We start from the raw sequence: 24,348 nt of genomic DNA, 5'->3' as shown, positions 1-24,348 counted from the left end.
AGATGTCAGCACATCTTCCCACTGCCCCTGCTCTCCCCCTTGGGGAAGGCTCCTGCTGTGCCCTCAGCTGATTCTGGGGCAGGCAGAGGACCAGGCAAGGACTCCATTAATGGCCCCCCACCTTTGGCTTGGTTTCCTTCAGCCTTCCCCAAAAGTGCAGTCTGGGGGCTGTGATGAGCTGTGACTGCACAAACACTGCCCACAGCCTCTGGCTTCTCCCTTTGCTGAGCCATCCCCTGCAAGAGCCCTGGCACTGAGACAGCTCCTCCTCCTTCAGCACCTGCCCAGCACGCCCAGGGCTCTTCCACAAACACCCCAAACCCTCCCTCAGCTGCAAACAGCAATGTTCTAGTGGAGGGTGTCCCATGAACAAGACGAGCTTCATCCTTCCCACCCAAATCAGTCTGGGATGCTATGGAAGAACAAAACAACAGCAAAGAGATTCACAGAGGTCCTGAGGGTGCTGTGGCAAAGGTGAGCTCAAAGGAAATTCCTGTGGGAAAAGGGTTCCTCTTGACAGATGGATTCAACTTCCATGTGCAAGGAAATACTCTCCTGGAATTGAGGCTGTCCCTGGGATGGGAGGAGTTTTCAGCTGAGAAACGAGGGGACATGATGCTACTGCAACCTCTGCCTCTATTTTACTACCAGGAAGAAATAAAACAGAGCTATGGCCACAAATTAAAAATAAAACCCAAACCAGAGGGCAGACAGAAAGAAGGAAGGAGATATAAATACATCTGAGAATGGAATCAATGCCTGAGTTGAGTAAGGAACAGCATGTGATCAATGAGAAGCAGCTAAAATGTTTATACAGGAACAAAAGCAGCCTGGGCAACAAAGTGGAGACTCTTGAATTACTTGGTCAGGACACAAAACAGGATCCTGAGGAGATGAGAGAAATATGGCAAAAAAAAAAAAAAAAAGATAACTGGAACACACACAAGTGCAGTGTCCAGCACTGAGAGGGCTTTGGAAGGAGCTGAGGCAAATGGAAAATGGGAATAAATGCAGAGTGTTTTTATCAAAGGTGGATTGTGCCAGAAATCCTGAGGGTTGGGGTTGAAGAGAGAAGAAAAGCTGCAGATCTAATCCAGACTGCCTTCAATAACACATTCCCCACACTGCCTGATGGAAGGGGTGATGGAGCTGAGGGAAAGCTCCTCATGGGAGATGGAAGGGGGATGCTGGAGGTAAAGCTCACCATCCAGGTACCAATACATGAGGATGGGATGGAGCAGGGACAGGAAAAGCAGTGAAAAACTGGAGGAGAGCTGCTCTGGAAGTGCAGGAGCACTGAGCACAAGGAATGAACAGCTCTAGGCTGAGGTCTGAATGGGAGAGACAGGAACAATCCAAGTGTTCCTTCAGTTGTTCCTCTGGGACAGGCAGAGACAGGACTGCCCAGGCAGGTGTCACACCCTGTCCTTACCTGGCCATTGCCAGCAGTGCCAGGCACAGGGGGCACGTGCCCATCTCTGGCCTCTGCAGAAGAGCAGCTCCAGCCTCACCAGCTGCTCTGGGATACCCGGATGGGTGAGGAGAATCCCACAGGAACACCCAAGAACCCTGACCCACACCATCCATGGGGTGCCCGGTCCTCCAGGACAACCCTGGCAGCTCAGTGGGCACCACCCCAGGGGCTCTGAAGAGATCTGGGATGAACAGAGTGAGGTGGAGCCCCTCCTGGTCCCCTCCACAGGGACATCAACAGCCAAGAGCTGCGCTCACAGCCACGGGGGACAGAGGCAGCTGCCCCCAGCCCCGCCGAGGTGCTGGCAAGCAGCAGAGAGCTGGGAGCAGATGGCACAGCCACGGGGGGCACGGGGAGGAGGGGACAGAGATGCTGGTGGCCGTCGGGAGGGAGGGACGGCCGCAGCCGAGCCCGCTCCCGTCCAGCACGACAGCTTGCATATGGATAAACCAGATAATGACAGCCCTTGGAAGGGGGGGAAGCCCGTGGCACAGCGTCCTCCTGCTGCCAGCTCCTGCCAGCCGCCCGGCCCCACGCTCCCTCTGCAGCCTCGGCGAGGAAATTGCTGGCCATGAAAGCCCTGGCTGCAGCCCTGCCTCGGCTACAGCTGGGAAGCCATTTAGCTATTGATAGCCCCCCATTGTCAGCACCAGCGCTGGGCTTTGGTGAGAGAGAGCAATTTGGGAAAGATGAAAAAGAAAAAAAAAAAAAAAAAAGAGAAATCCAACAAAAATGACAACCCGAAAAAGCCAACAAACAAACAAGGGGAGAAGGAGAGAGACAATACCCGACAGCTTGCAGGGTTTCCAGGCCTCTGCCAGCTGGGAAGCTGAGCGTATGAAATATGCATTGCACTGAACAAAGCAAACTGAAACGTTCAGAGCTGGAGAGCTGTAACCCTTTCCTGGGCGCCACAGCCACAGGGAGAGCTGCCAAAAATCCAGGGGAAAGCACCCCACGGGGAGAAGCACCCCGGGCTGTGGGTAAGGATTACTGAGCCTGAAGGGTCAGATGGGCCCAGCAGGCGGCTGCCTAAGGAAGGTGGGAAGGAAGCTGAGAACTGCTCTGGATGCCAGTGGCTCCAGGATGTGGGATGACTCAGGGCAGGCAAAGCTGTGCTGTCCCTCACACCCACTTCCACAGTTCTGCTCTCCCAGTGATGCTGGAGGAGAAGTATTTCTTCTCCCAGGGCTCCCAGAGCAGCATCTCTCCAGGGGACAGCTCTGCATCCCCCACTCCTGCACAGGCTGGAGGTGGGGACACAGTCAGGGCTGTGACTCCGATGGCACTGCCACCTCCTGCCCTCACTGGCCTGTCACAGGGGTCCCCAGGCTGCTGCACACCCCGGCCAGAGCAGTGAGGGGATGTGGCAGTGAGGGGATGTGGCAGTGAGGGGATGTGGCAGGTTGGACCAGTGAGGGGATGTGGCAGGTTGGAGCAGTGAGGGGATGTGGCAGGTTGGAGCAGAGAGGATGTCTCAGGCTGAAGCATCTCGTGTGGCTGTGGGCAGCCCCAGGTGCACAACACCCGAAGGAAGCAGCACAGGACAGGCTGAAACCCTGAGAAAATGGGATGAACAGAGCACAGGGTTCCTGAGAGGAGACTGAAGGACTGAAGGAAAGGAATCCAAAAGAAATCTCCAATCAAGGGACGGGAGAAAATGCAGGGCAGAACAGAGATCCAGCAAACTTTCAGCTAAGTAGATTATTGATCTTCAGGGTGTGCCAGGAACCAGCTTTGCAAATTGCAGCGGTCCCCTGCTGCAAGCTCAGGCAGTTACCGGATGGCAGAGCAGGAACGCTCCCCAGCTCCCTGCTCCTGCCACCCACAGGCTGCCTCCTCCTCCTCCTCCTCCTCCTGCTCCTGTTTGGATCGCACATGTCCAAAGGGCGCCGGCACAGAGGAAAGGGGCAGACGGTGTCGGTGGGGAAGGAACAGCTCTGGGAGCGCCGGCAGAGGTGGGGCAGGAGCAGGAGCCCAGCCCAAGGCGGGCGGGGAAGGCGCTGACCCCGCGGGGCTCCGCACACACTCCCCTGGCAAGGGCAGCGCTCCCTGCTCGCTGTCGGGAGGGCTCTGCACGCACAGCCCAGCTGGGAACGCCTCGCAGATGGCCCTGACGGTGTCTCAGCCCCGGCACAGACATCACCTGCTCGCAGGAGCCTGGGGAGGAGAGATGGCTCAGAGCCCAGCTCCTGCTGGGGTGCTCAGCATCCCCCTGGATCATCCCCATGGGGTGCTTGAATCATGGAATCACAGAAATCCTGAGCTGGGAGGGACCCACAAGGGTCATCAATCCAACCAATCCTGCACAGACCCCCCAGCAATCCCACCCTGGGCCTCCCTGAGAGCATTGTCCAAACTCTCCTGGAGCTCTGGCAGCTTTGGGGCCGGGACCATTCCCTGGGGAGCCTGGGCAGTGCCCAGCACCCTCTGGGGGAAGAAACTTTCCTGATATCCAACCTAAACCTCTCCTGACACAGCTCCAGCCATTCCCTGGGTCCTGTCCCTGCTCACCAGAAGGAAGAGATCAGTACCTGCCCCTCTGCTGCCCCTCCTGAGGACATTGAAGACCCCTGAGGTCTCCCCTCAGTCTCTTCCAGCCTTTAACCACTATAAAGCTCAGAGCCCTCCTGCAAGGAAGGCGAGGAAGGATTTGTTCATCCTTCTCACCGGAGGCAAGGGAAAGGCCAGGGGGTTATCTGGTGGCACAGGCAGGGTGACACCAGCCAGCTCACCCCATGCCTGGGCCAGCCCCTGTACTGTGGAGGAGCTGGTTTTAACAAAGCCGGGCCTTTCCCGGACTGCTGGAGCGTGAGGAGCGCTCGGACTGTCAGATCCGCCTGGTTTTAAATAAATTCCACTGACGTTGTCTCCCCTGACATGAATTATTAACCAAGCATGATGCACACAGTGGCAGCAGCAACGGCTGGGGCGGGCACTGAGCAGGTGAGGCTCTGCCTGGGACCGCAGGTGTGAGGCACAGGAATTCCAGCATCCCTGGGAGCTGAGGTGTTGTCACCACGGCTGCCACCTGGTCACGCCAGGGAGAGTCACACTCCGTGCCCAGGGCACACAAAGCCCAAACTCCTGGCATCTCCACGCATCCATCTGTGCCAACACATGCTGGGAGCGGGGACTGTTTTTCCCACCTTGTGACAGTCCCAGGGACAGAGGCAGCTGGCTCTGCTCTGCTCCTGGAAATGTTGTGGATGTCCTGGAGGTACCCAGCCAGCCACTGTCTCCTAGGGTGGCCTGAACAGATGGGACCATTGCTCTCCCTTCAGCTCCCAGTTAAACTGGGACAAGAGGAATGGTGGGTGAGATGGGGACAGCTTTTCAGAGAGGAACCAACCCATGAGCCAACGCCCAGAGGCAAATTACCACCTCCCCACACCCTCCCCTGCTGATGACTTGAGAATTCACCAGAACTTTCAAAAGGTCCCCAGGGGAGAGCCTGACGGAAAGTGAACCATCAGCAAGGGGCAGGGAGCCAAGGCCAGCACTGGTGGGAGCTCCTGGAAGAACTGTGAGCTCTGGGTATGGACCACACTGGGGGCTGCAGGTGAGAAACCACCAGGAAAAAGGGCAATTCCTCTGCCCCCAGTATAAACCCAAGCAGCCTGAAGCCAGAGGAAAGAGGAGAGTTGTGTGAACCCCAGCTCTGTGAAGCCCTGGGGAGGTGGTGGGCTTCCAGCACCAGACACAGATCATCTGGGCTCCCCTTCTCTGGTCACTCAGTGCAATGAGAAGGAAAGGGAAAGAGTATTGAGCAGAAAAAATAACATTCCATATTTTTTCCTCTCATAATTCAGTAGAACAACATCCACATTTCATCCTGGAAGGAGCTGCACTTTGGGGATTCTCGTGTCTGAGACCTAATTTGTAAAGCGCCCAGGGATCCCTGAGGGGAAAAAAGCATTAGAGGATCATTATTAAAAGGGACACGTTATATTTCATGTCTCAGTTCCACACAAGTGGAAAAAAAAGGCCAAGAGCAAACTGGGATCAGAGGACAAACCTGTAAAATATAACACACATCCAGGAAGTGACAAAGACAGGACATGGGGACCCTCCTGCTTTGCCCACTGCTCGGCCATGCCGCAGCAGTGACACAGAGTAAAGAGCAGCAAAGAGGTTTTTTTTTTTTTAATAAAAGCCACAATCTGTGGTCCCTCTCAGCTGTCCCTTGGGCTGCTTTACAAGTCTGGGGTGGATCCAGCTCTTACAGCATCAGAACACAAAACACAACCTGAGCACAGCCCACCCACGGGGCTGCCTGTGGTCCTGCTGGCTCCTCCACCTGCCACCACATAATTCAGACAAAAAAAGATTTTCTTGAGCCTCTCAGCAGTGCTTACACCAGCAGTGTCTCTGCCACAGCCCTTTCAAACCCTCAGTCTGTAGGTGGCTGGATGAGAAGCCATTTCCCAGGGGAATGAGCAAAGGAACCTGTTTCAGGTTGAATCTCACGCCTGCCTGTGTCCCACCCACGCGGTGTCACTGCTGGGGTCACTCCTGTCACACACAGCATTTATCTGCTCAGCCAAGCCCAGACATCAGCAGGGATGGATGTGCCAGAGCAGCACAACACCCACAGTCAGGGTGTGGAGGGGAGGGGGCAGGAATGCAGACCCTGCTCAGCCACTTCTGTGGCAAGAGACAGCCTGGACCTTGGGCTGGGGCTGCTGCAGCAGCAGGGAACACTCAGCACCCAGCACTGGGGCAGATTCTGGTTCCCATCCCAGATGCCTGACCTCTGGCACACCAGAACTGTGTGCAAGCGTCATGTGGAGCTCAGCACAGAGCTTGACTTCCATGGAAACCTGATGGGTTTCCCCCAGTGCTGTTTCAAAATGAGTGCAGCCCCCAAGGCCACCAGTCCTGCCCTTCTAAGCACAGAAACATGGAATGGTTTGGGTTGGGAGGGACCTTAAAGCTCATCTTGTTCTATGGGCAGGGATATTCCACTAGACCTGGTCTTCAGAGTGGAATAGAATAGGTTTAGATTGGATATTGGGAAGGAATTCTTGCCTGTGAGGATGGTGAGACCCTGGCACAGGTGCCCAGGGAAGCTGTGGCTGTCCCTGGATCCCTGGCAGTGCCCAAGGCCAGGTTGGACACTGGGGCTTGGAGCACCCTGGGACAGTGGGAGGTGTCCCTGCCATGGCAGGGGTGGCACTGGATGGGCTTTGAGGTCCCTTCCAACCCTGTTCATTCCATGACTGCACGGACAGCACTTGTCCAGTCCATAAAGCACCACGGCTACAGGAACCCACCAACAAAGTACAACAAACTCTGGGAGCAGGGGCAGCACAAACCTCAGCCTTTCAGAGGCTGGGAAGGAGAGACCTTTCCCCGAGAGGAGACCTTTCCAAAGTGGAGGAGGAGGAGGCAGTACCTGTGTGCTGTTCTCATCGCCCTGCGCGTGGATGGCGTAGGAGCGGGTGCCGCCGCTCAGGGTCTCGCTGGCGATGCGCACGGCCACGCCGGGCAGCGGGGTGCCCACGGAACCTGGGGGGACAGCAGCATGCAAATGGGGCATCTCGGAATCCAGCACGTCCCTCTGGCTGCCCTGGACTGCCAAACCCCTGCCAGGGGGCTCAGGGACCCTGGCACGGAGCCCCAAGACACTTATGAGCCATGGAGCAAATTACCAACCTTAGATGAAGACCTGCAAGCCACAACAGTTTAAGTAGAATGATAGTGAATGTACCACAGGGTGAAAAATAGATTTTTGGGGTTTTAGAATGGGGGTTCAGGGGGCAAGATGGAGGAATCTGGGCGTGTCCAGCCTTCTTCTTCTAGGCCTCCATCTTCTGCTGTGATGTTGGCACTTTTGGATTGGTTTAGAGTAGAAGCTCAGTGTCTAACATAGGTGATAGGTATTGGGAAGTAATTGTAAATATTGTACATGTAGTTTTTAGTATAAAAAGATAACACTGCCCTGGGGGCAGGCAGAGTGCCTCTGACTGTCTCAGCTGGACAGGAGAAAAAATTTTATAGATAAGGAGCAATAAACAACCTTGAGAACAAGGACTGAAGAGCTCTGACTCCTTTGAGCGTCAGGCTGGGAAAAGAGACTTTCTAACACATCTCAGGGTCACTGTGACCAGCTAGAGTCCTGAGAGGGGCACAGCAGGGAAAGCACACAGTCAGGGGTGCAAACAGCAGCTGCTCTCTAGCAATGGCATCTGCAGGCTGTGCTGGCCTAAAGGACTTCCTAGTGCAGAGTGTCCCTTCAGGAAGGGGTGTTCCCACCGTGTGTCAGGAGCAGGCAGTGTGGGAATGCCTCTGAACGTGTCTCCAGCCCTGAACACACTCTCTTGGCCACTCTTTGAAGACATCTGCACCTCTTCAGAGCTCAGGAATGAAGCTGCTTCTTTTTTGGTTTTCTTCTGTTTTCTTTTTTTTTTTTTTTTTTTTTTTTTTTTTTTTTTTAAGAACAAAAAGAAAGGCACCACAAAAGCTACACAAAGCTGTGAAAAGAGAGAGCACAGCAATCACTCTGCTCCTCTACAGCCTGCACCTGACAGGGGAGGCAAAGGCTTAACAGCTGAGAATTGCCAGGGATTATCTCAGTTTTAGGAGACATCAATAGACTGGATAGAAAACATCACAGGAGAAAAGCAGGGATCAAAACCACCCCGTTCTTCCACAGGTTTCAATTTCAAAGCCAAGGAGCTGACACAGTGTCACAACCACCACTACCGAGCTCCAAGCTGCATCTGGGACCCAGAGCTCCCCAACCTGCAGCTTTCCCACCCCCTGGGGAAGTTCAGGGCCTGTTCTTGCTGGGGAGCACCTGGGAGCTCAGCAGAGAGGGCAGCTCTGTCCCTGTCACCTGTGGGATGGGCAGCAGATCTCAGCAGGTCTCACTTGGCCTCTCGATGGCCTCTCATTCCTGTGACAGAACGGGGCCTGTGACCCTCATCCCCTGTGAGCAGGGAGAGGGACAGCAGCTCACAGCAACCTGTGGCTCAGCAGGACTGGACAGGACTGAGTTTCAGTTGGAGAAGGACTTTTCACAAGGGCCTGGAGTAGCAGGACACAGGGGAATGGCTTCCCACTGCCAGAGGGCAGGGTTAGATGGGACATCAGGGAGAAATCCTTCTCTGTGAGGGTGCTGAGACCCTGGCACAGGTGCCCAGAGCAGCTGTGGCTGCCCCTGGAACCCTGGCAGTGCCCAAGGCCAGGCTGGATGGGGCTGGAGCGCCCTGGGTTAGTGGAAGGTGACCCTGTCCAGGGCAGGGGAGATGGAACAAGATGAGCTGAAGGATCCCTTCCAAACCAAACCATTCTGTGATTCTATAAATTGGTAACTGTGCTCTTTAAAGGATGATCAATTTTTTCCCCTGAAGCGCCTCCAGCTGATGCTTTCCAGGTCTGCCAGGATCACCTTGACACTGGGAATTGCCTAGAGCAGGGAGTGCAGGACCTGTCTTCCTCATATTTCAGGCGTTTGGGTTGGAGTGGCATTTTCCCTGTCCTGGTCTCACTCTCCTGTTGAAGCCCTGGAGATCTGCTATCCATGACATCACGATTTTGTCTGCTACACTGGTCAGTTGCCATGGAAATGGATATGTCGTCGTAGCCCAGATTTATGGCATCCCTGCAGGATCAGCCAGGAGCAGATGGGCTATGAGGGAGTGAGATTTTATTGCAGCAAAACTACCCGAACAATTAGCAAATCTGGCTGGAAATAAACACAAAGCGACGTGGCAGCCCCGTGATCCCTGTCTGCTCTGCTCAGACAGCACAGCCATGTCCTCCCCTCAGCACCAGCACCCCTGGGCTGCTCCCACCTCCAGGCCAGACACTGCCAGGAATCAGAGACCCAGGGCTGCAGCAGGGCAAGGAGGCAGCCACGAGCCAGAAGTGCCCTGAGGTATGGTGTCGAGGTATTTATGGAATCAGAGAATCACAGAAGTTGGATCCCACAAGGATCATCAAGTCCAGCTCCTGGCTCTGCACAGGACAACCCTAAAAATCACACCATATGTGTTATAAACAATCTTGCACCTGCTATGGGAGGCTCCAAGAGGCCTCATAGCAAGTAACAAGTCACAGAAAACACCCTCAGTGTTGCATGGAAGGTTGCTGGAGCCACCTTCTAGACTTCTGTGGGAACAGTTTCTCCAGGGTGAAAAACTGTGTGTGAACAGACTCCAATCTGCCCACAAAACATGGCACGTCTGTGGGCAGGCACCAGTCCTGGAAAGCTCATCGAGGGAGCAGAAACCAATGCAAGGAACTGCCAGGGGCTCTCACAGACTTGGAATTTTTCAAATCAAGATAAGCCAGATGCCTTCCTGGAAGATGCTCCTTCCCTGGATGCAAGCTGCTGACCTCAACATGGAAATGGGCAGTGATTCATGGGCAGCAGGACTGCAGGATTAGTGCCCACTGCTGGTCCCAGCCCTTGGGAATGAGACAGCAAAGATCAGCACAGGGCTGGCACAGAGGAGGTGACATGTTCCCCACACAGTGTTTCAGATCACAGTTACTAACACAGCCCCACCAGTTCCTCTTCTGCTTGGCTAAAATAAAACCAGCATGTAAAACAGGTCCCTGGTGGAGAGCTGCTTCCTTATGTTTCTGTCTGGAGAAGCTTTTCTGGTGTTTAGGAAAAGTGACAAACTTTGAAATCAACATCTGTAAAGGCTGAAAAAGCCCCTACCATTGATTAAAGCTCCACAAACCTGCCAGGACTAATAGAATTTGTGCAAAAACAATGACTTGAGCTTTCCAGGCCCATCCACCCTGTCAAACACACCCTGTGCCAACTCCAACAGGTCAGCAGAAATTTGGGCTCATTCCCCAAGGAGCAGCCCTGGAGGCCCTGCCTTCATCAAGCCACAGTTGGGGTGATCAGAAGGGGCCAACACTCTGCACTGGCTTCCTTTTTCCCCCCAGCCATAATCCTGAGGGGAAACTGGGGAGAAATCTCTGCTCCTTCCCCTCTGCAGCCCTGCACTGTGCAGACTCCCGGATGCTCAGCGATGCTGGCGCCTGGCCCGCGGTGTCACCGCGCTGCAGGCAGGAGGGGGTGACACCGCTCTGCTTTCACCCCCTCGCCTCTGTTTAAAAAAGTTGTCAGCTCTTCCCAGATAAATTTAATTGGCCCCGTGCTCTGTGTCCTTCGGTATCTGGGTAGCTGGAGCTGCTGTGTCCCGGGAGGATTGGAGCAGGCCAACGATAAGGCACTCAAGGATCTCACTGTCAACAATACACGGAGTCCCCGCTGTAGCAGCTATTAGCTGCCTCTGATCTAAACCTCCAATTAAAGTGGTGATTAGGCCCAGTGAGGCATTCTCCGGCCATGAATTATTCATCTCCCTTCACAGTAACAGCACCAGGGGGGATTAGAATGAGAGCTGGTGAAAACAGAGGCATTTTAAGCAGGGTTTTAACCATATACAAGCAAACATTTATCTTTCAAATCTTTCATCTTTGCTGCTTCTGGAAATTAAAGCTCCCACACCCCGTGCCTGCCCCTTCAGACCTGTGCTGTGGGTGGAGAGTGGGGACACACTGCTGAGGACACTGCTGGGGACACGGGCAGGATGGGCAGGGTCCAAGGACTCCACCTTTCCCCTGCCACACCAAGTGCCTGCAAGAGGGCAAGGGGAGCCCCGGGGTCTCTCCTCAGAGGCTCATGAATCACAGAATGGTTTGGAAGGACCTTAAAGCTCATTTCATTACACCCCCCGCCATGGGCAGGGACACCTTCTACTATCCCAGGGTGCTCCCAGCCCTGTCCAGCCTGGCCTTGGGCACTGCCAGGGATCCAGGGGCAGCCACAGCTGCTCTGGGCACCCAGAGAAGGGCCTCAGCACCCTCACATCCAAGAATTTCTTACTAATATCTAATCTAAACCTAAAGTTAATTGTGAAGCCATTCCCCCTTGTCTTGTCACTCTTGTGTGACTTGGCCCTTGTCCAAAGTCCCTCTCCATCTCCCTTGTAGGTCCTTTCAGGAACTGGAAGGCCACAATTAAGTCACCCCCAAGCCCTCTCTTCTCTGGGCTGAACAATGCCAATTCTCTCAGCAGAGCTGCTCCATCCCTCTGACCCTCCTGGTGCCTCCTCTGGGCTCACTCCAACAGGTCAGAGCATGTGCTGCTCCCCGTCCAGGAGAGATCCTCTGGCAGATGTCCCCTGTTCCCAGCCCACCATCAGCTGCCTCTGGGATCTCTGTGGTACCTGGTGACCTCCTACCCAGCCTCTAACAGGGCACTAGATCAAAAGCTTTTTCACAGCTCCAGTAAATTATGCCTCAGCTTCACCCATCTGCTTCCCAGCTGACACTTCCTGAAATAAATTAATCAAGCCTATTCAATTATAGCCTCATTTCTGAACGGCTTCTTGCTGATCCCCACCTTTGTGAGACACTTCTCTCCCCTCTGGGGGCTGCAGGAGCCCCTGGATGGGGCTGGAGTGACAGTGCCCAGCCCCTCTGCTCTGGCTGCACAAGAGGGTTTGTGCCCACGTCCCCTGCAGACCCCAGGATCCACAGGGATGATGCCTCAGGAGCCCTCAGGAGCACAGCCACCAGCTCTGGGGCAGGAGTTGCCCTTCTGGGTGCCAGCCTGTGCACTGCCATGCTACTTGCAGTCTTATTCCTTTTCTCTTTTAGTCCTCTGGGAAATTTCTGGAGTCTCCACTCCTTTTCCCTCATGAAAATCAGTAAAAAGCAAATATAACCCAGGGACAGTGCAATGATCCCTGCCCTGTCACCCTGGGGTGTGGGGCACACACACAGCTCGAGCTCCTGCAGATGGGAGCCTTGTTTTTCCTGCCTGCCTCCCTCTCCTGCCTGCTGGAGGGAGATAAATCTGGCTGAGGTGGGGTGAGGGAATGACAGTTACCCTGCAAAAGTAAAACAGAGTTTGTGTTTCAAGCTGTTCTCATCCTGAGGAGTCAATGAGGGGGAGTTTTGGCTTCTCCTCTCCCTGTGCCACCCCTGCAGGACCCAGCTCCTGCATCCCATGGGATTGGGGTGCTGTGGGAAGCTGTGACACCCAGGACCCCCTCTGGGGTAACACCAGTTCCCCAGGAGGCTGCATATGGTGCCATGCCTGCACAGACAGCCTGTGGGGAGGCAGGTGGCACAGGGTGGGCACACAGATGGCCACACTCCAACCACAGGGAGAGTGGGGGCATTTCACATTTGCAATGTCTCAGATCAATTTATTTCTAGGTTCCAGAAAGTACAGCTATGGAGAGGAATCACAAAGTGTAGCTCAGAGAAGGGGGGGAAAGACAAGGAGAGAACAGGCCCAGAGTGTACAGCGAGGTGTGACAATTTTGAATTCCTGAAGAGGCAAGAAACAGGCACTAAAATAAGAGTGAGCAGACGTCCTATTTTGAGTGTTCAGCACTGATGGGTTGGACAAGCACTGCTGTGTGGAGAATCCTGTGTGACACCACCCAGAAATACAACTCCAGGCAGCAGGAGCTGAAGAAACACTCCCTCAGTTCACTAAGATTTTGGAAGTAACAGAGCATCAGTCTGGAGTGTGCCAGCCTGGTCAGGGCAGTGGGCACCACTGCCAGCTCTGCACACACAGCTTTGATCCCTGGGCAACCCAGCAGCCCCTCCCCACACATCCACATCCTGAATCCCCAGTGCCAATTCCCAGCAGCCTTGCTCCTAGCATGGCCTCTCCTCACCCCTGTGCACAGAACACCCCAGAGCACTCCCAGCAAAGGCCTCCACACAGGGGCACCCTGGGACTCCTACCTGGGACACGGACTCCATGCAAAGGGTTAGAAAGTGCCATCCCAATCTCAGTCATCCCATACCTCTCCAGCAAGGTGTGCCCCGTGATGCTCTTCCACTTCTCCAGGACAGGCACAGGCAGGGCTGCTGAGCCTGACACCATTAACCTGCACAGGGAAAGGCCAGGTAAGACAGTATCTGAGATTGCTCCAGGGAATTTGCAGCCTGACTCAGGGGCACAAACAGCTCTGTGTAAAACCTGCAGCCCCAAAATCCTTTTAACCAGCACCAAAGATGTTCCTTACATTCTCAGCCTGATATGGGGCTTAAGTTAACCAGGACAGCCTCTTCCAAGAGATCCTGGAGTACAAGCCTGGGCTGCAGGACAAAGCCCTCAGCCATGTGTTACACAGGGTGACACACAACGAGCCCCTTCTGGCTCTCCCGTGCAAGAGTGGCTCATAATTAAATAATGTCACCCTTGTTCCTGTCACAGAGCCACCAAAGCACAGCAGCCAGCACTGAAAGAGGTGATGCTGAAAGGAAAACCCGGAGCACCCAGCGAGCCAGCAGCTCACCCACCTGATGTTCTCCTGGCAATAGGCACGCACAAAATCCTGCACCTGGGGCTGGGTGAAATGCTCATCATAATATTCCATCAGCTTGGCATAGATGGTGGGCACTGCCATGAACACATTGACACGGGGAGCTTGGGAGCTCAGGAGCTTCTTCCACACCTAGGAAGGAAGGGAACACACAAGGATGAAAATACACCTTTGCTATCCAAGATTTCTTGGGAGTACAGCTGGAAGCTGTTGTGTGCCCCAATCCCTGCCCAAAACAAGATCCCAACTTTCATCATGCCCTTATTTCCCAAGGCACAACGTTCATCTCTCATCCCACCAGTGGATCCCCCACCCACCATCACTCTTGAGATGATGGAAATGGCATTTGTCAGTCCTGTCATGTTGCAGCCAAGAATTTGCTCACAGAGATGGAAGCTTGTGGCAGAATCAGCTCATTCCCCTATCATGCACAGTTCTTCAAAGGCTGCACACAGCCACCAGTTTTCCAAAGTATGGGAGCTCTTCTTTAGAAAGACACAGCTCACATCTGATACACAACACACAGCTTGGAGCCCATGGACTTCAGCCTCTGAGGCAAAGCTGGGAAGAGGGAGATCAGGCACTGGGAGTGAGACTTCATGAAAATGGTGAGGTGCTGTGAGAGAGCCGTGTCCCTGGCAAGCTCAGAGGAGCCATCAGAATGCACAGGTAAAGCAGGGGCAGCAGGAGACAGCAGCAGCTTTTCAGGAGGGCCACCACCCCAACCACACTCTTCCTGAGAGGAATGTTCCCTGTGGGAATAATGTTCTTCAGCTGCAACTCCTGCTGACCTGTGGGAACCATGAATGGGGGCAAATTCCAGCAGCCCCCATTCACAGGGGGGTTCACCCCCATTCACCTCAGTGAGCCACGGCTCAGAGGCACACAGTCACACCTGAGCCCACTGCTCCACACCTCAGCACTGTCCCTGCCAGGTAAGCTCTTCCCAAGGCAGGAGGGAAGCAAAGCCATCAATAAATCAGAGCCCTCTGTCCCCTGGTCTGTCCCTGCCCCCGGTGACAAACGCGTTCCCTAACAGCTCCTGACACCGAGCGCTGCCCGGCACGCTCAGCTGCACACGAGCCAGGCCTTGATTGAAGGTGAGCCAGGGATTCTCCTTCATGCTGTCACTCTGCCCCTTCCCTCCGTTCTGCTCGCTCTGCTCCCTTTCATCCCTTTCTCCTCCCCCCGCAGCTCACACTCCGCTGCTCCAGAACAATCAGCTCCTAAAAAACCCTTCCAGCACCGGGGGGTTGTGGTTAACAGAGCAGGACACGTCCACAGAAGCACTGTCCCACCCTACAGCAGGGAGCTCACGCTGCCCCCAGCCCAGGGCTGGCCCTCGGTGGGGAGAGATGAATGCACAAGGTGTAAAGGCACTGCACACCCCGGCAGGTGGGGCAGGAAAGGAAAGCAGAACTGGGATGTGACTTCCTGCACTGATGGGTGATACATCCAGAGAGGGAACATTTCAGTCCCTGCAGAAACCCCCCCTACCAGCCAGATCAGGTAAAATTGCATTTACAGGGTCTAACCTCCCCTGTGTTTGAACTGATGCCTTGAGAGGCTGGTCTGGAACAGAGACCAGACAGAGCTAAATGGACAATAGAGGTATTTACTGAAAGGCCTTTAAAGGACACACCTTGGGCAGCACAAGAGCCTGGCCAGGGCTACACCCAGGTTGAATCCAAGATGGATCCCACTCTCAAGTTTTTACACTTTTATAAGTTTTGGTTCATCTACACATTGGGTTCAGTTGCCCAATTACAGCTCCAGGTCATGAAGTCTCAACCCCCTGCCTTGCTCCCTTCCCTTCACAGCTGTTTGTGCATTATGGGAAAGGTTGTCCTTGATTCTCCAGCTGGGAAGGGATTGTTTTGTCCAACCACCCTGTGAGGAGACCCTACTAACACCTCATAGGAAGTTTCAGAGTTACACACCAGGCAGCAGAGAACCTGAAAAATAGAAAAGCTAAAACCCATGGCATCATTTCCCAGCCCCTTTTCCCCCAGTATCTTTCCCATTCTAGGCAGCAGAGTGGAGAGGGATCTCTCCAAAGCCAGGGTTGGATGATCTGCCCTCCTCAGCCTGGCGCTCCCCAGAGCCATTGCTGTGGGCAGGGAAGGATGGCAAGCAGGGACAGGACTGTGCTGAGGGGATTGAAGGGAAACAGATGCTCAGGGGTTGTTCAATCCTTGCTGTGTGATTTTGTTTTGCCTTCCCGAGTCCTGAGCAGCTGTGGGAGCGCAGGCAGACTTCCAGTCTGGCCACGCAGCCAGACTTTGGATCTGAAAAACCCCAAACCCATCCAAACAGAGCAAGTCTCCCTTGCACCCCAGAGTTCCCTGTCCCCACATGCCAGCTCAACTCCTGCCTTAGATAAAATCCTGTACTGCAGCCACAGGAGCAGCTTTTCCATGTCAGTCCAGCTCACCCAGCAACAGCCCCTTCCTGAGGATAAGCAGTTGCCTTTGGATTTGTGCCACCAGCTGCTGGGGTGATCTGCTGACAGCCAAACCTCTCCACCTGCTCTGCTCCTGCTCAGCCAAATCTGGATCCTTCCCATGTGTTTTAGCAGGACTGAGCCGTGGTACAAAGCTGGCAGCTCCGAGTGCTCCAAGCTGGCCGGAGGGCTTGGCACTGCCCAGCCAGCTGGAGCAGCTATTCCTGGCTTCCAACTGTAACTGCAGGCTTTGAGAGAAGGATCTGGGAAAGCCTTGTTACCTGGCACTAATCAATCAACCCCGTGCAAGGCCCCAGCTTTGTCCTTGCAGCACCTGGCACCCTCTGACAGCTCCAGCCTTGGAGCAGCACCGTCCCTGCCCCCTGGGTTATCCCCCTGTCACTGTCACTGTGTTCATTCCCTGTGCACAGGGCACTGGCAGCCCAATACCCCCTTTTGTTGTGCTCACCTGATGCCTCCAAGTGCTTTTAAAGAGCCATGGATTTGGGAAGCAAACATGGCACCACGTGCCAGGGCTGCCAGGCTCTGCAAAGAAGGGGAGCTGCAGCCTTCCCATGGAATATGCTCAGGAGATGGATCAAGATTCCTTTTAAGATAACCAAGGGTTAGAAACAAAAAGTTTCTCACTGCAAGAAAGCAAGAGTGGATAGAGCTCCCCACCAGCAATAACAGCAGAGAATGCTTCAGGTCAGGGCTGCCTGTGCCAGCAGAGTAGTGGGAGACCTAATGTTCCCAAGAGCCTTCCTGTCAGCATGACATTCCTGATTTTCCTCCCCTCCCACTGCTCAAAAGCATATCATGAGCTGGCCAGTGGGATTTTGCCATCATTAAAGGAAAAAAAAAAGGAGAAAATGACACCAATGGGTACAAAACAAGCACAGCAAGGCACAGCTGGGAGATTTTTCCCACGTATTTTTCCCAGCACACAGTTGGTGAGTGAGGATGGTCAGTCCATACAGCAACCTTCCCAACCAGCCTCCAGACCTGCTAAGATCACCTGAAGGAAGAGATGTGAGCACAGAGGAGAAAAGGCAACATTTCCCTTTAAAGAGGGAGATGTACAATGCCCCAAACCAGCCAGAAACACCAAACCCAATACCTGGGTTTCTTCTCATACAAAAGGAGAAGAAACAGTGGCAAAACCAGTTATGTGCTAAACCATGTAAGATTTTGGCTGATAGAAGATTCCCAAAACCAGCCAGAAGAACTACAAGCTGTAAAGGAAGCAAATATCAGCATGGATGCATGGATTTTTCCATCAGCCCACAAATGGATCACAGCCAGCCTGTGGTGCAGCCTCTATTGACAGACACAACAGCTCCTCTCTTCTACAAAATTATTGTGCCATTTTCAGTTGTAATTGAATCTTTTCAAACCTTTTCAACAATAACAATGCCTCTAATGCAAGGTTAACTCAGCCCTTTACTTCCCTCTTGCTCGGGGAGATGGGTCTGTGTTTAGCACTGACTGCTGCCATGTGGGAAGCACCATCGAGGAAAAGGGATGCCGGTGATTTTTGGAATGTCTGTGGGAGCAACAGGGCTGTGGCCAAAGCAGCTGCTTCTTTGGTGAGATCCTGTGCCAAACACAAGGGTGGGAAGCTCCTGTAACTCAACAGCAGCAGCCAAGGGACTGCAGGACCACGCACACACATCCAACACCAATTATCCCAGAAAAGCAGATGGGCACACGAGGTAGGAGAGCACCAAGGGGAGCTCTGCTCTCTCCCAGGGACTGAGGCTCCAACACTTCACGACCAATATGCAGAGAGGGAGAAACATTCTTCTCTTCAAAGAGAAATCAGGCCCTCGGTGGCTTCGTCTCATGTTTGTTATAACCCCAAACTGTTTGTGCTCTGTGCGACTCTGGTTTTAATCATTTATTCATCAGCACAGTTTGATGGCCCCTCTGCATTCCAGGCTGAAGCTTTTAAACCCTTCCTATGCTGGAGGCATACTGAAAGGAGCAAGTGCTTTCCCTGGGACCTGGAAATATAAGTAAATATGACAGGCTCTGGTTCCATTTTTTATATTTCCCCACACACATCAAAAGCCATTACTTGGGAACAGATGCTGAGGACAGACGGCAGATCTGGGGAGATGGGAAAGAAAACCTCTAACTTTTTAAAGCCAGGTCTGTGAGAAGTGATCAAACATAATCCATTCACTAGTGACCTGCTCCTCCCTCCACCGACTCCTCTTTGAGTCTGAAATAAAATTACTCCTCTGAAGCCTCCCATTAACAGATGAAAAGACTTTCAGCCTCTCTCCAGCTGAAACTGGATGGGGGCCGCGATCCCCAGCATGCCTGGGTACTGGAGCTCAGGCTCCTCTACTTGGATTTGCTTTTCTTTTAAAAATAAACCAAAAGAGCTGCCCAGACTGATGTTTGCAGAAGTGACAGATCCAGGGGAGAGGCTCGGTGCAGTGCACGCTTCTCCTTCCCGGAGGCAGCAGCGACTGCCGAGCCCTGGATGTCCCTGTGCAGCCCAGCCAAGGTAGACAGCCCCAGCACCCAGCCCAGCCTGGCTCACACACACCACACCAGTGACAAGGACAAAGTTTGCTCCCAGACACAGCCCTGGCCTTCAGGAATTCAGGGCTGTGAGCACATGATGCAGCAGCACCCTGGAGCAACACCTCCCACTCATCCTGTGCCAGGCCTGCAGCTCCCTCCTACCACGGGGACAAGGTGCCACGGGGGACAGGACACCAGGGAAAGCTTGTCCTGAATCACACACCACCTCTGGGCACACAGCATTCCTATTTCCCTAGAAAGAAGGATCCAAACAAGATTATTTTGATGGCTTTGAGTGTGACATTGTAAAACAGGGCATGGTTTTTAGAGGGCTTGATCCTTGGAGCACCTTGAGTCAGACACGCAGCAAGGCTGGCACTGCAACAGCCGCTCCTGGAACTGCAGGGCAGGAAATCTGCATCTTGGCATATTCATCATGGAAGGGGTTGCAGGGCACAGCCAGGGCTGTCACTGCACAGGCAGCACATCACAGCTCCAAGCAGCCCAGCAGAGCTGAGCGGGCAGCACACGCCACAGCTGGGTCACCCGGAGTGGAGATTTCCATCAGCTTCTCCCATCACTCAGCACTGCAAGTTTCTTCCTTCAGGTTCTTCAGTACTCTTATTTCCCACTCTGCACAAGAGGCTGGAGGATCCCCCAGGATCTGTTCTTGTGTTTATCAATGCAGAGAGCTGACAGGGAACCTTGTGCCATTAGAATACCTTCCCCTCAAGGCAAGATCAGGGGTGTCCAAGGCAGAGAGAAGCTCTTCCTGTTGTTCAAGCCCAAAATGGATCCTCTCTGTCCAAAAACCTCAGCAGAGGATTCTGTAAAACAGGCACTGACCTCACCATTTACTCCAAAATGCTCCTGTCCAAGGAGTGCCTGGTCTGGAATGGGGACACCAGGGTGTGACTGTCACAGCAAGCACAGGGGACACTTGGCTTCCCCAAGTCTGTCTCTCTAGACTCACTGACATTTCCACAGAGCAACAGTCCCACCACAGGCTGTGCCTCAACTGATGCAGGGAGGGAGATGGAGGGAGGCAGCCACAGGGAATGGATGCTCCAGAGGGTGCTTGGTGATGCTCAGAGCCTTCCAAAAGCACTTGGCCAGGAGGAGAAGGCTCACCCTGCACTCTTTCCTTAACAGAGACATTCACCTCTTCACCTCTGTCACCAAAGTGCACAAAATTTGTACAACACAGCACCTTTAAAATCTCAGCTCCTGGACAAGAAATTCCTACTCCAGCATCTGGGACAGGTCAGCAGCAGCTGAGAAATGCAAACAGGAACAGTGCAGCTGGAAGAGCAAACTCAGCCTGGGAGCAGGTTATGGAGGGAGGATCACACAGGGATGCTGAGGCTGCAGCTTGCTCTGGCTCCAGAGGAGGTTTCTGCCCTCACACTTCTCACCCTTGAAAACCAATGAAACAACAAACCAGTAACACCACGGCCAGCCATGCCCCACACAGCTGCTGGCAGCACAGCCCTCGGGCTCACTGCTGTTCTCCTGCCTGCTGCACACCCCCCTGTGCTGAAGTGTCCCCCCACAGCCATCCCTGCCATTCCCAACCCCAGAAGCACAGACAGGAGCACTGGGTGTGCTCCCAGGGGCTCCCTGTGAAGACACTGCACCCCAAGGAGCACGAGCAGCAGGGGACTCAGTACATCACGTACGAGTTGACTAATTCTGGAAACTGAGGGTCCATTTATAAACCCTTTATTAATAAATGATTAATAGATGCAGCCATATTTTTTAATAACTTGCAATAAAAAAATGCTACAAAAAGCTTAAGCAAGACAGTCTTAACAGATGGTGTTATAAAGTGAATTATAACATGTACAGTAGCTAGTGCAGCGTAATGGATGTCCTCATTTAATAAAAAGAATCTGATTTTATGCAGCAACTTTCACGCTTGAGGCACCTCAGCACACTTTAATGAGTTGTCATGGCCTCAGCAGTAGCCACAGACATCAGATGCTGTTTCAGTGAGGGAAAGGATGTTGGTCAGGACACTGTGCTACTCCAAAGTCCTGATTTTTAACCTTTCCTTGGACAGCTCCCAAAAACAGACATAAAGGTCTGAAAGCTGCCACCTCCTACCCCTGCACGGCGGGGAACAACAAGCAAGCTGTGGTCTGGGGCTGGGAATGTCTTCTCAGGGAAAAAAAAAAAAAAAAAAGAGCATTATTCCCACCACCAAAACCAGACTGCCATCTGTATCCACGACTATAAGGCACGCCGCAAATTATGTAATTTAATAAACACTGTAATAATAAAGTATTTATTTTGTATAATGAAGTGTTAGTGATTAGAAACCAAACACACATCGGGCGTGCTGCTGCGGTTTCTCTTGAACCTTTGCCAGTATCACTCAAGGCTAAATATGTCTGCAGCAGGTTGAGAGTAAGTTCCTCGCCTTGTTTTGATCAGCCTGTCAAGTGTTTTAGCTGCCAGTCGAGTTTCTTTATATCACACTATAATTGGCTGCTTTCTCAAGGTGCAGCCAAGGAAAAAAAGCACACGGCAAAACTCGGGCTCCTTTGGCAAAATCCTCCACTGCTGCTTTGCTGCAAGCTGATTGCAGTAGCAAAGGGCACTTTGTAAACAGCTGGTGAAAATAGAGTGGAACTGAAAGGCAGCTTGCAATAAACTCCAGGAGAAAGCCTTATTTACCCTCCCGTGCTCGCTTTGGAGTGTCGATCAAACCACTTGCGGCTCCCACGGGAGGCCCTCGGAAAAATAACAGGAATAAAAGAAACCAGAGAAGCAAATGCCGTCCTGCAGAGCCCCCGGGAGCCCCGCCCGGCGCCTGCCGCCCTCCGCGCCCAGGTTCAGCTCCAGGGTCAAGCGGCCGCCGCCGGCGCTGTCCCCGCGTGTCCCTGGTGCCACATCTGGGGAGCGCTTGGATCAGAGCAGGCAGGAGGGGGGTCCCGCTCCCCCACCCCGATCCCATCCCTCAACGTCGGCTCATTGATCCGCAGACGTCGGGAGGGAGCGGAGGAGAACGCAGGGGTGCGAGGGAGCATCAATCACCGGTGGCACAGGATGTGGAGCACCGCGCCCTCCAGAGGCTCCGCTCCAGCCTCTCCGCGCCCGCCCCGCCTCTCAGCGGCACCTCCGGCACAGCCCTGCTGCACCCCCAGCCTCTGGGGTCACCCTAACGGCGGGGAGGACAGTTTGGCAGCAATCACTGGGGTGAAAGCACGGGCGATGGCAGCCAGGGACCGTCCTGCCCTCTACCACAGCATCCTGCCAATTTACTCTGAAAGCACAGAGCTGCCCCACTGAGATTCAGGGGCTGTCCCCCCAAAAAGGATCAGTGCTCAGGTGTCAGAGCCCCCTGACAGAAAAGAGAAGTGTGCATTTTCTGTGGCTGCTGCTCTGAGAAGCAGAAATGAGCCGTGAAGAATCACCCGGCCCTGCGGTGGCTCTGGTCGGAGCTGGGCCTGCCTTCACCTGGCAGCAGCACAGCCAGAGGCTCCCAGGTGTATCCCACACCTGTGCACTTTGTCCTTCCCATGGGACAAGCCTTCCCAGCACGTGGATAAGCACAGACAGGGAGAGCAGCCCGGGCAGGTACCCAGCACGGGCTCCTTTGGCTTTCCCGGGGAGCTCTGCAGTGACAACAACACCTGTTTCCTTTCTGCTCTGAGCAGCAGCAGCACCCGAAAACCCAACTGTCCCTTAACAGTGACACTGCAGACACCACCCAGGACACTGGGAAACGTAGATGGACAGTAGGGCTGGGAAATGTAGAACCTGTTCCACCTTCACTGCTGCCTGTCCCTTCCCCTCTCCCCACGGTGTGCCACTGCTGCAGGGAACAAAGGAGCAGCAGAACACTGGCACTGGTGTTTCCTGGCTCAGATAGAAAACAACATTTTAACAGCATCATTCCAGTAAGGTTTCCCTCCTGACACTTTTCCTAAAAGCTGCAAGAAGGTCTGGATCTGGAAACTCACTCTCACATCACTGAGTCCAACCTGACAGCTCTGTTAACTCTTGTTTCTCCACAGACAAGAGCCACCTCTCCACGTAAGTGACAAAAACCAGGATTTCCCTTACCTGGGCTGCAAGAAACTCAGAAGGCTGTGTTCTGTAAAACACTAAGGATGTAGGACTGGAAGGGGAACATTTGGAAGGGGCTGCCCAGAGAGGTGGTGGAAGCCCTACCCCTGGGGATGTCCAAGGAATGACTGGACATGGCACTCAGTGCTCTCAGCTGGGTTACAAAAGTGGCGATTGGTCACAGGGTGGACTTGGTGACCTTGGAGGTCTTTTCCAGCCTCAGTGTTTTGGGGATTCTGGGAAATGCAAGTCACTAAAGAATTCAGCAAGCAGCATACCACTAACACAAGAGATAACCAGTAATTCCGCCATTCCTGGCAGTAAAATAAAATTCACAACTCCAAGTCTGGATGGAAACACTCTCAGTGGGCACAGAAGGGTCCACCCACCCCCAGCCAGACCTCAGGGCTGGGAGGGGCAGAGCAGCATTCCCATTCCAACATCACACTCACACCAGCTGCACCCTCTGGAAGAGCACATATACCCCAGGCTGAGCACCCAAGCAATTCCCTTTGCTGTGAACCACCCACAGGCAGTAGCTAAAGGGCTGGAACTCCTTAGGAGCTCATTCCCAGAGCTGCTGTGAGTGCACTGCCCGGGTGCTGCTGCTGCTGCTGGGCTCCCCTGGGCTCACCGTGTGCGCGCTGAATTCCGGGAACATGACGCACGTGGCTCCCACCCACAGCGGGCACTGCAGCTTGTTGATCACCCCGTGGACGTGGTGCAGAGGCAGCACGTGCAGGATCACATCCTCCTTCTTCCACTCCCACTTCTCAACCAGCCCCGTGGTCTGCAGGGGAAAACAAACAGCGCGGCCTTAGGGCAGGAGGAAAGATTTTCCCAAGGTATTCCCAAGTTACTCAACCCCCAAATTCCCTGGCAGGAATGCCAAGCCTGGGCACAAAATCTTTCCTTCAGGATCAGCAGGAGAAAAATTCCCACCACAACAGCAGAACACAAGAGGAACACCTTCAGCATGTTGTCAAAATGGGTCATTAAATCAGCAAAGCCTTTCCTTGTTACTGAGAAGTATCAACAATGATTTTAAGTAGGACATACAAAAATATTAATCTACTGCTGCACATGCAGATTTAGCAGAAATAGTAATCAAAAAGCTAATTTTCCCAGAATTCTGTTGCCATAGTTAGGACACTGATGACATCAGGCTTTTAGCACCTGTAAGGGATAATCAGTAGGAGCAGGAAATTGCTGATAAACAGAAAGTAGGTTTCATGTTAGTAAAAAATTATGAGAGCATCAAGCTTCCAAAACACTCTGCTCTGAAGGGATAATTATCTGAAGGGATAATTATCAGGTTTCTGGGTCAACAATGCCCTTCAGAGCCCAGTGCTGGCAACTGCAAAGCTTATTTCCAGCCACCTAAAAATAAGAAAAGCATCTGAGCAGTGGAATTTGGTCGTGTCTCTCACAGGAACCCTCTTCCACAGCTTTCAGGCTTCCTGCAGGGCAGCACAAAGGATGGGGACTGCTCA

General features: G+C 53.4%; 1 protein-coding gene across 6 annotated transcripts in view; it reads right to left on the bottom strand.

Moving 5' to 3' along the window:
* The window catches only part of ACSF3 (acyl-CoA synthetase family member 3), a 52,938-nt gene that overhangs the window by 24,645 nt on the left and 3,945 nt on the right, over window positions 1–24,348 (bottom strand). For 3 of the 6 annotated variants that reach the window (XR_011681334.1, XM_071440857.1, XM_071440861.1), the window contains exons 3-6: window positions 23,490–23,645; window positions 13,778–13,932; window positions 13,217–13,362; window positions 6,873–6,985 (exon numbers count right to left, since the gene is read on the bottom strand). Coding sequence is in view for 5 of the 6 variants with exons in the window: in XM_071440857.1 (XP_071296958.1) it covers window positions 6,873–6,985; window positions 13,217–13,362; window positions 13,778–13,932; window positions 23,490–23,645 (570 nt within the window). In the remaining variant the exon portion in view is untranslated. The remainder of the gene's footprint in view (window positions 1–6,872; window positions 6,986–13,216; window positions 13,363–13,777; window positions 13,933–23,489; window positions 23,646–24,348) is intronic. The other 3 variants (XM_071440860.1, XM_071440856.1, XM_071440858.1) reach the window with 2 other exon arrangements.

The sequence above is a fragment of the Agelaius tricolor genome, unplaced genomic scaffold, assembly GCF_023055355.1.
Source record: "Agelaius tricolor isolate 1412-34295 unplaced genomic scaffold, bAgeTri1.0.p SCAF_15, whole genome shotgun sequence".
Taxonomy (NCBI): domain Eukaryota; kingdom Metazoa; phylum Chordata; class Aves; order Passeriformes; family Icteridae; genus Agelaius; species Agelaius tricolor.
The sequence above is the reverse complement of the archived record's forward strand: the minus strand, read 5'-3'. Positions and strand labels throughout refer to the sequence as shown.